At 34.7% G+C, this 12,113-nt stretch overlaps 1 protein-coding gene across 3 annotated transcripts in view; it reads right to left on the minus strand.

Moving 5' to 3' along the window:
• GALNT11 (polypeptide N-acetylgalactosaminyltransferase 11) overlaps window positions 1-12,113 on the minus strand; it is a 1,380,327-nt gene that overhangs the window by 1,005,655 nt on the left and 362,559 nt on the right. For all 3 annotated transcript variants that reach the window (XM_044066892.1, XM_044066893.1, XM_044066894.1), the window contains exon 2: window positions 9,019-9,345. In XM_044066892.1, the coding sequence (XP_043922827.1) occupies window positions 9,019-9,307 (289 nt within the window). In that variant the 5' untranslated portion in view covers window positions 9,308-9,345. The remainder of the gene's footprint in view (window positions 1-9,018; window positions 9,346-12,113) is intronic.

Raw genomic sequence — 12,113 nt, forward strand, 5'->3', positions numbered from 1 at the left:
TAGATTTCACTAGTATGCATCCTCGGTTCATGAAAGTCAATATGGCAAGAGGTCAGTTTATTCGTATTTCCCGTCTTGTTAGTGATGATGTTAACTTTGTTACTGAATGCAATATCCTAAAATTGTTGCTAGTGGAAAGAAATTACCCTCCACTTCTACTAGATAGGATCATTACTGAAGTTTCTGAGGCCAGGGCATCTAAATTTCCCCCCATTATTTCTAAGGGCTTTACACCTAGAAGACACACAGAACTTGTAGCTCCTTCCCCGTCTGTTACAAATTCCTTGCTTGGTACTGTTCCTTCAGATGCCAATAACATTCCCTCATTCAGTATAGTATCTCCCTCTCCTGAGACCCCTGTACGAGACTGGTCAGTTGCTTTTCCTATCCCTATTTGTAGGGATGCTGTTCCCATTAGGAATATTATTCTCAATAACTGGGATATTTAAAAACCATAAAAAAACAAATATAAGAAAAACCACAAAAGCTGGAACGCTGCAACAGATTTATTCCGGTACCTCGGCAGAATGCCTTCAAAGGAATAAAATACAAGCACATGTTGCATCTATCAAAAAAGACATTAAAATACACCATAAAGATCATTACAACAACAAAGTTGCTTATATTATTAAATAGTAAGATTTTTTGAATATTAGATACCTTCTCTATATGGATTTAGTGTCAAATAGTTCAATTTAATTCATATTTGTTTTGTTACTTGTAGTGTCTCCTTAAATTCTTTGGAAACTTTTTTCTTGTAATTAAATTTTGATAATTGATTAATTGCAATTTGCACAATATAAATAGATGCAACATGTGCTTGTATTTTATTCCTTTGAAGGCATTCTGCCGAGGTACCGGAATAAATCTGTTGCAGCGTTCCAGCTTTTGTGGTTTTTCTTATATTTTGACAAATAGTCAAGAGGTGTCTAATAAATTAGGAATGACTCCAGTTTTTTTTACACAAGAGAACCAAGTCTCTTAGAACAGCTTTTGATAACAGAGACTCTCACTTTATTTTAGATGCTTCCACTTCTTCAGACAATACAGTTGGTATGTTTCCTTGTGGCACTTGTGTCACTTGTCCATACATTTTCAAGGTCAGTGCTTATGTCTTTAAACACAATAATTTCAGAATCCAGTTTCATAGTCATTTAGATTGCAAATCTATGAATGTTATTTATGCAGCAGTGTGTAATTCTTGTCCTACATTCTATATTGGCAAAACCTCTAGAATGTTTTCTGCTAGAATAAAAGAACATTTGGCAGCAATTAGAAGGCATGATTCTAAAAATGCCCTTGCTAAGCATAGTTTATTATGTGATAATTTTGCAAGTTACACTTTTCTTATATTACAGAAGATAGATTCCTTCTTTGGTGACATCAATACACTACTTGAAGTAAAAGAATTAAGTTGGCAGCTTAGATTCAATTCAGATACACCGCCTGGTTTGAATGAAAGCCTAAATATTAAATGTGTTCTCAGGTGGCAACGCTAAAGTTTCCCTCTTACCCAAACACTGTCTTACTATTGAGAGACTGCTTTTTATAATGTTTTTCAAAAAAGGTCCTTCAAAATATGTTCTTAGATGATATGTAATCTTTTAGTTATTTAACTTTTATGTTTAAGCATATATTAACATTTGCTTTTGCTTCAGTAGTTGTACTGCTACAGCTGGTTTCAGTAGTCTACTCTTTTTTGGTAACACCCACTAGGGTATATATACTGTGGTTTTCATCTTACTGTTGTTTGATAAAGTTCTTGATACTATTAAAAGGACGAAAGCTTAGCTACTGGCTCCTTCGTCATTCTTTTATATTAAGAAGTGTTTTAGTCATTTGTATTCCTGATCTTCTTATCTCTGAGGACAGCTTTTAGTGCTAATATATATATATATATATATATATATATATATATATATATATATATATATGGTTCTAGGTTATAACATCGACAGCTGCTTTCACCGACAACACAAACATCGACACCACATAATCGACAAACCATAAACACGAAACCTCACATGCCTGACAAACAAATAACAGAGCCATGGTAAAATATTGGAGACAACCGAAAATGTTTTCTTTTTTTTTTTTTTGTGTAACGAGGGACATTTTATAAGTAAATGTGAAACGAAAAAATGTTATGTATTTGGAGTACGTCACAATGCAAAAAATGGGAGACAAAATATTATAATTGTAAGCAAAGGGGGCATCTGTGGATGGATTGTAAAGAAAACAATGAAAGTATAACAGTTGAAGATATTATAGAGCAGAATGGGCAGGGTTACAGACAATAGATAAGAATAAAGAAAATGCAAATGAAATGATGTACTGAATACATACAAAGATAACAGTGAAACAATAATAGGAAAAGACACACGTGAAGTTGACTCTTAAATCTGTGATGAAGACAGAATGGAAAGTAGTAAAAAAATTCTAGTCGAAAGACGGTAAGAGAGAAAAAAGAAGAATACAAGTTAGCAATTTAAAAGAAATAAAGAAAAGAAATGGTTAGCAATAAATGATTTCATTAAGGAGAAGAAAATCAAATAATCTTACACTTTTAACAATCAATGTTAATAGCTTAAAGAGTTTAGTAAGAAGAATTGGAATAAGTGAATGGTATAATAAATGTGAAATTGAGGTTGCAATAAAAAGAGGATGCGAGATGTTTGATTAATGAAAACTAGAACAAACAAACATTACGGAAAGGAAATATAATATGGAATTTGGGAGAGGAAACCTGTTCAGGTGTAGAAATTCTATACACCAGGGCAATAATAATACTGACTTATTCTTTAGTCTAATTAGGCAGAGTAATGGTAGTAGGTTTTAGGTGGAATTATATAGTTTTACATAAAGAAAAAGAAAAATTGTTTGAGGAAATACTTAATGCAATAGCAAATGCAGACACAATATTGGCAAGTGATTTTAATTGTGGCATAAGGAATGTAAGACGAAAAGACAGAACGGATAAGAAAATAATGAGAGAAATTATGAAACGTATGAAATTAGTTTTTGGGGATATAAGTTAATGCACTAACAGAAGAGGTAATATTAAAACAGAGACTGATCATACAGAGATTGATTATTTTTTGGTGCCTACAAGTATAACTATAATAAAAGAAGAGGCAGCAGAAACAGGTTTTTCAGATCATTTAGCAATTTGTATTGAGACAGATGAAAATAAAGAACCAATAAATATAGGACAAGGCATAAAAAAGGATACACAAGAAAGTATGTAGTAAATAAGGAAAGGATATTATATTAGAGTTATGGAAAGATCATACGAATACGAGGGGGTTTTATATTAATTGGTTAGAATGGTGGATTGTATTTAAATAGAACTATAAAAAGATATATTTACATTGGATCTTAAGACACTAAAAAATGAGGAATATAAAGAAATGCATAAAGATATAGTAGATGTTTTACAAAGAAATGGCATAACCTTTTATGATAAAGCAGAGATCTATAATAGAAACCATGAAAGAATTACAGAGTTCTATATAAGCAAAGATTGTTTTACTAGGTAAAAAAGGAAGAGATGTCACCATATTTAAGTAAGGTGGTAAAGGAAGACAGTGGGAGTTGTGAGGAAGATGAAAAATAGAGAGGCATTTATTGAGATAGAACAGGGAAAGAATATGAAAACTGTATTGCAGCATATTATAGAAATGGTAAGGAAAAGGCAGTTTGAAATGGACAGATTGGGAGGTTCAACAGTTTATAGAGGAAACAAAGAAACTTTAAAACAAATTACTGCCATATGACTAGAAAGGGTGCTTAATAAAGTAAATTTATACTCAGCAGCAGGATGAAAAGCTATAGAATATTTGATGTACACCGATATAGACTATTTGATGTATAACAACATAGAACAATGGCAAAAGGATATACTGATACAGGTATTTAAAGAATGGTTGGAAGAAGGAAATTGTTATACACAATTATGCAGCAGAAATATGTGGTCTATATTTTGTTATACACAATTATATAGTGGAAATATGAGGTTTATATGGGGGGAAAAGGGAAAACATTATATAAATAATTGGAGACCTCTAGTTATGAATAACACTAATAAGATTTTATGAAAAGTTTGCAAAGTTGACTAGAAAATATTGGAAGAAAACATTTACGGAGTTAAAGGAAAAGGATGTCAGAAATTATTAATGTCTGTCAGAAAAATAGTGGATGATATCAGAACAAGAGGGATTACAGTGAAAATACTGGTTGGGATATAAACAAAGCATTTGACATGACAGATCATGGTATATTACGGAAACTAACGGAATGTTACAATTTCAGTATAAAATTCCATAAAGTATGTAAATCAGTATAGAACAGTATTAGTAAAATAAGATTGTTAGTTAATGGTTAGACGGGGAAGAACTACAAATAAATAGAGGTTTGAAACGAGGATGTCCTATGAGTAGTACTCTGTTTGTACTAGTTATGAATTGGTTATCAGAACAAACAAGAAAATGCAAGAGGATGTACATGTGAAGAATTATGGTATAGCCTATTATGTCATATGCAGATGATATTATTCTTATAGCTAAGAATAGTGAGAAGATGGAAATGGTTAAATTGTATATGAACTCTTGGTTTTTGTAAGTTATGAATGATGTTAAAAGGAGAAAAAAGTAAAGGTTTTAGGTCTCCTGCACTGGCAGAAGGAATACAATTTAAATTAAATGAAATTCCGATGCTGGGAATAAAATTTGGGGAATTAAATATAATTAAGGAACAATGGGGAAAGGAATTAGTAGCATGTGGAGTAGGTATAAGCTTCCTTAAAGAAAAAAGGTATACCTGATAAATTCTATACAGATGGGAAAGATGGCATATGTTACAAATATATGCATGATACCAAATGGTATGGAAAAAGAGTTTACTGAGGTGATGTTCAAATTTATCCGGGGATCTAGATTGAATAATGTTAAAAGAGGGGTACTGGATTTAAATTAGGAAGAAGGTTGGGTTCAATAAATTCTATAGTTTATGGAGTATTGTTGTATTTACACAAGGTGATGAAGTGGAATGAAGGAAAAGAAGGCAATGTATTACTGATAATTTTGAAAAAAAATATGAAACAAGATGGAGTGTCTTAAAAATAAATAAGAGAGAGTGGACAAATCTAGAAATTAATACATATCAAGAAAAAATATGAATGTGGAAGTTAAAAATAGATGAAACAGAAGCCTGTAGAAAAATATGGTATAGAAATATAATGATACAGAATTATTTTGTGAATTACTGGGCTAATTTAACAGAAGACAAAATAAAAGCTATAAAGGAAAGAAATAAAAGATGTAAGAAATATGCTGAATGTCTGGATTTTTATGGAGATTACAAATCAAAAAATTACCAGTAAAAGAAAATATACCATAGAAAAAATAAATTAAAGAATTTGTCATATTTGTGGGGAACTGGAAACAGCTGAACATGTTGTTTAGAATGCAAAAGGGTAAAGATATTATGGACAAAACTATTGGAAGAAAAAAATAATAGAAAAAATGCAATATTATAAGCACATTTTTATGAACATGATATAATATGGATTTTATGAAAATTACAACAGATAGACTGTGCATAATATTGATAAGAAAGTATTTGGCATTTTATGGATTGTATGGAATGAAAGAATGAATGAAATTATGTTTAATGGAACTCGGTAATGCCTACCATAATACAGAAAATTACATGGTGGTGGTTGAAGGAGTGGAGGTCCATAGAAAAAAGAAGGATGTGTTGTAAAGTAAGGAAGAGTGTGAGAATTTGTTAATATGAGCACTGCATTGATTTTGTAAATATGAATTTATAAAAAAGGACCCCTACTCTTTTTGATAGGTGCCATGAGATCTTTTGCTTCCACCTGAGCAACCACCAACTCAAGCAGATGGGGCCCTCAGTTTAACATCTCATCTGAAGGAAGGCACACTCGAGCTTATGAGAGTCTGTTTTAACTGCGATATTTGGTCAGATCATGATTAAGAGTATAAAAATTATGTCTTCAATTTTGGGGGTCTAGATCTCTAAAATAATGGGGGGGGGGTTGAGGAAAGCCATGAAACTATCATGTAAGAAAGGCACGAGTATAAAGGTGGACATAGTAGCTAAGCTGCTAGGAGTATAGTAGTAGGAGTAGAGTATAGTAGTAGGAGTAGAAGAACTTCTACTACTACCCTCCTAGCAGCATGATAGGATTTTTTTATACCTATCAAGTAGCACAACCACCTGGGTAGATCTCCAACTGGTAGATGCTCCCCAGACCTTGTGCATATAAGAAACTGCTTTATGCTTAAGAATCAGAGCAACTTGAGCTACACTCATCTGTCTGTAAATTTTGCTAAAATAAAGGGCGTGAACTGTGAATACTTGTTGTTGTCATTTGTTCTCAATACTGTAAGAAGAAACTAACCGTAGCATCTTATAGAATTATAAAGATGAACCCAAGATTGCAATGGTCAAATGCTTTATGAAGTCTGCCAGAACTTCAGAAACACCAAGTGTACACTGGTTTGATTAGGTAGGTCACACGTGCTTTCCTTTTTTGGATTTACATGTTAGCTCTGTTTCTCTTACCCATATGACATGACATAGAATGATTTTTAGAATGTGGAAAGATATTTAGTTTAGATTGTTCTCTTGCTAGCAGTACCAAGCAAACAGATGTGTTAGCATTCCTCCCCACAATTCACAGTGAATATGTTGGAAATTTGAATTCTCTGGTGTCATTGATGACTGTTACAGATAATAGACATTTTTATAACTACACACTGAGCATATATTTCACAGAAATAATGCAAATTTAGCTTCATTTTGTAAATTGTACACAATTTTACTCCTGCTTTATATGAAGGCTTGCAGTTGGACTGAATGATTGGCTTTGATGCATCATGTGGTTTTACATTTTGTCAGATGGTATGGATATATAACTTATCAATGGCACTCATATTTGGTTTCATTCAATACATTTTCACACTAGCTTGGCTTTGTGGTGCAGAGGAATGTAGCCCTGACTGTGACCCAGACGAATGTGGTATAATTAGCAGGCTAGGCAGAGAAGTCAAAGACAGAAGAGGCATGACCCATTCACCTCTCTTGTATGGAAGGGTGGGGTTTACATGGTTTTAGGAGGAATACATGGTGATGCAAATCTCCTTGGTGAAGATCGGAGAAACCACTGATCATGCTTTAGGGCCGCTTGGAGGCAACTCCCTTATGAAAGTGAGAAGACGCCTCCCATATTTGCAGTCAGCACATTACAAATCCCCAAACTGGCACCTTGCTGAATACACGCTGGTAGGGGTGGGGAAAAAAAAAACAGAAAAAAGAAATGAAGTAAACAAATGAAGGCCTTAGTATCCAGTGATGCAGAGGAATGCATCTTCGCCCTTTTGGCCCATTCTGTTTGCCAGCTGGCAAGAAGCAGGGAGTAGGTTCCAGAAATGTTAAGAATGCCCCACAAAGCCAGGAAAGGTCTCATCACTCCAGCCTGCCAGAGAGATGACGCAAAGTACCAGCCTCCTCCCAAGAGCAACAGTAAATGAATGAGGAGAACATAAAAAAAAAGTCCGACTTCTCAGAAGAAATAGCACAGATGCTTGGAAAGATATCCCCAAACTCAGTCTCACACTGGGCATAGGTACAAGCAAGATCTCAAAGTGCCACACAACCTTATTGGAAGCTTTGTCTCAGGAGGAACAACAGGAAGTCAGGGATTATGAAGCTTCATCCAGCTCAGAAACAAATACCCCATACTTGGCTTCGTAAGGGAACCAACAAGGAAAGGTACCATAAATCACTCATGACTGGCATCCATGTAGTCATAGCAGCAGACAAAAAGAAGATTACAGCAACAGGCCAAGTGCCAGCATCCAACCAAAATCTCTATGTGGCACAAGAAGAAAGATCAAACGCACCAGAAATAAATTGAAGCCCTGATTCTCACCCTCCCAGAAATGGTGTGAAACATGAGCACCTACCTCAAGGAGACAAAGGCTGCACAACACTCCAAAGTGATTCCAGGTGAAACTCTACCCCTCCCACTGATTAATGTGAAGGACCTCACTGAATATGAGACATTTTATGAAGTCCCTAGCATGTGCAATTGAAGGAAGTTTTACTAGTGATAACAAGGTCCAAGATCTAAACTGTGACTGCAGCAAAAAAAATGAATAAATAAATTAAAAATACAATAAAATAAAGACTGGTAGGCACAGTGGACAAGCAGATTTATGCCGTGAGTGCTATGTGTACATCCATTCTCGACTCCTGAACATCCAGTAAAAGATTCCAAATGTTAACTGGTAATGATAAACCAACCCTAGGATTAGTCCAGGAGATTTCCAGATGGTGGATCCTAGTATCCCATAGAAAAGATTTACAACAGCATATGCTAACTTTCTTGACATTGTTAGTGCAAGTGTCATATCCTTACAATCTTTTTTTTTTTTTGAAGTACAGTATGTCACTCTTAATACTGTCACATCACTACACTCAGACATATAAAATCAGTGTATGCCAAGTCACTACCCACATACACACAAAAAAATATCTTTATGATAAACAAATAAAGCTACTAAAACCATTACTACCAGAATGTTAATAATGACAGAGCCCCACGCCCTAAAAAGATTATACAAACAGAATACCCACGCCCTAAAAAGATTATACAAACAGAATACTATCACTAACCTGTCCATCTAGTATCAGAAATGACCCAATTTTAATATGGCTAAAACATACAGTTACAAATGCAGTCAAAAGTTAAGCTGCAGGAAAAATCCAAACAGCAAAATGAAGTGTAATCATCAAACCAAACCAAACTGTAGATTCAAAGAAAAAAGTAGTATCATTCTTCACATTTGACAATTACGGATTTTCTTTTAGATATGGAAAAAAAAATCAAAGGATAATGTCAACATGCCCTGAAAACCCCTCTACATGCAGTACGTCAGCAAATACCACATCCCTATGAACATTCTCCAGCATCACAGAGTAACCTACCCATTTCTGGCAGCATGTCTATTTTCTTTTCAGGTGGCAGTTCTTCATGGGGGTGAAACAGATCTTCAACTAACTTATCTTTTTGGAAGGACTTTGGAAGGAGATTAGGACTGTGAGTGAAGCGAGGCAAAAGCCTTCTAGGCTTGTACGGCTCAATCCCCTTGATGGGCACATTCCTCGGAGAATATTTGTCTTGATTTAAATTTAAGTATGCAAACAGAAGAAGCGACCAAGTCACTGATGTAAAGATGCATCCATAGCAGAAATACCGTAGTGTAACGCTTCCCATGATAGTCCTAGCATTGTCGAAGGGCCATCATCAATCCCCTGTAATTAAAAAAAGCACAAATGACGGAACAGTAATACATCAAAGCTTCTTACAGTCTCAGCTATAGTATCACATTTATATAAATAAAACATTTGTGGAAAATTCAAATTATATTGAACTCTTTTTTTTTTTTTTTTTTTAAACACATCTTAACATTACACATTGCATAGTGACAGAGCACATTCAATTATAAAAGAGAAAAACATTACAATGTTTTTTCTTTTTACACATAATACAATCATGATTTCTGTCATAACAATTACTCAACTGAATATTACACAGATTGCTGAAGTCTTGCCTTTCCTGAAATATCACTCCTCCTGATTATTATTCTGTTCGTACAGTTCCCAGAGTCCATTTATTTCCATTTAGTTTACTTCTTCCCTTTTCTAAAGATCCTGCCTCTGTGTTTTTTTTTATATTTCTTTACCACTTTTCAACATTTCTGTTAACATTTGGTTTTGCTTTTGATTTCCATTTCCTAGTAACTGCTTCTTTGGCAGCCAATAGCATCAAACTTAGTACGGCCTTGTTATGTCTAGGTAATTCATTTTCTATATGTCATCTCAAAAGAATCATTTCCTTAGTTAAAATAATTTGCTCCCCAATATTTCTGACAAAGTACCCCATTGGGAATTTCTAAAATGTATTAACTCATTACATTCCCAGAAAACATGTTCCCAGGTGCCCTTCTTTTTCCTATTATGCATCCAACAAGTGCTGTCTCTACCTGTGGACAAAATTCTCTGAAGTCTACTTGGGGTATAAAAATATCTGTGTAAACACCTCAGTGCAAAAATCCTAAACTTTCTAGATTTTGTTGTATACTACAATTCCATTATCATTTACCAGTCTTTATAACCTCTTCTGGCTGATTTGTGTAGTTATCATCCATTATTTTAAATGGCCTACTAACTATCCCTTGTTTAACACAGCTTTTGTTCCAGACTATAAACTCAGCCATTGCTGGTCTTTCATTTAACACTCCTCTACATCTTTTCTTTGTCTATACTCTATCAATCCCCGGTAGGGAAGGCAATCTCCAACCTGAAGTCCAAACTTCTACTTGGCAACATCCCACTCTAACTTTTCCCTCTCTAGTTATTTGCTCCCAAAATACTATTGATTTCTTAAGAAAAGAGGGAAGGGAGAAAAGATGAAAAGTGGTCACAGAAGGTGAAAACAAAAACAAGGAAGTGATAATTGTTGGGATAAAACACAATATGATAAAAAGATATACCGACACTCAGAACTAATTAACAATGCCAGGCAAGAAGGCAGAACACTGAGTCTACAAAATCACTTGAAGGTGAGTGTTAGACAAAGAAATACAGCAACATGTAGAAGAATAAATGCTGTAAGGTTGTCAGTTAAAATGAGCCTGCAATCTGAATGTATGTCAGGTCTGCTGTCAATACATCAACCACAGACTCTCTCATGTGCAGTCATTAGTATATGCCTACCAGGTTTTGTTCTGAAAGATCAAAGTTGCTTCATCTTCCCCAATGGAACTAACAGTGAAGATATCAGAGCTTCTTCCTCAACTCTAGGGTCTATTGCACTCCAAAATGTGCCTCCAACTGAACATACTAGAAGCCATGCAAATGGGAAAATATGATTGCAAAATTAGATCAGCGTCTCTGAATCCTTGCTGGAACACACACACACACACACACACATATACACACACACACACACACACACACACACACACACTATACAGAATTCTACTGACTGCATTCAGTGGTTCTTTTCAGATACCACTGGCTGAATAAAATTTGTTCATGAGCTATAACCAAGTAATGGGTGCCAAGTATTTTTGTTATTTTATTTAGTTCAACAGAAGTGAAAGTATGTGCTGTTTAATGAGGAGGTCTTTCTAGTGAGTCTCTGTATTGAACTATCACTGTTCAGCTCTTCAGTGGAGGCTATATTCTGCTGCTTGATGGTGCTCAAGTACTATGACATTTAAGTACTTACAGGTTTATAAGAACTTAGCCGGGTGAGGAAAGTAAACGTATTTTTTGTCTGAGTGTTGCTTAAACTGATAGAGCTGCTTTCTGTTTTACCCGCTCCATTTTGTTTTCTGTTTTAAGAAATCTGGTTACCCTGGTGTTTTTGTTCTATGTGGCAGACAGACAGTTAAACTAGGCTGCACATGCCACATATGTTTTTCTTTTTCACTGGATAATTTGTTTCTTGAGTGATACTTAAATACACAGAGAATTTCTGAGTCTTGTCTTTTCTTTGTCTCAAGATCTGCAAAAGCTACAAGCACTGCTGGTGACTCCCTGCTAGTTATTTTTCAACCACTCTCCCATTCCTTGATCTGCTTCTTAAACTTGGTGATTTTAAGCTGCCTGCAAATTGAGCTTTATAAGTTCCTCCCTTTCTACACTGCTGTTTATATCTTGAATTATTTATTTCACTTTCCTTGAGCTTACTTTGAAGAAAAGTGCATTTTGCCTCTCATTGACTGTTCTACTGATTTACTTATTCTGAATTCATTATATAGCTAGCTGTTGAATAAAGTATTGTACTTTTACACTCTAGCAAGCACTTTTCTGTGTTTTTAAATCAAGATTACAGTTGATTTTCCATCTAGTGGCAGTGGGTGGTAGCCTGGTCTGTATAGGCTGGGAACACACTAGAGACTCCTGCATCTAGTTATTTTTATTAGCTAGAGGGCTTATTAATCAGCTTAGCTTGTTTTTAGTGCCTTTATAAACTCTGTACAATTGAGTGGCTCTTGGCTCATTTCTACAAA

Source organism: Protopterus annectens, chromosome 3.part1 (assembly GCF_019279795.1).
Source record: "Protopterus annectens isolate FY-2018-M chromosome 3.part1, PAN1.0, whole genome shotgun sequence".
Lineage (NCBI taxonomy): Eukaryota > Metazoa > Chordata > Ceratodontiformes > Protopteridae > Protopterus > Protopterus annectens.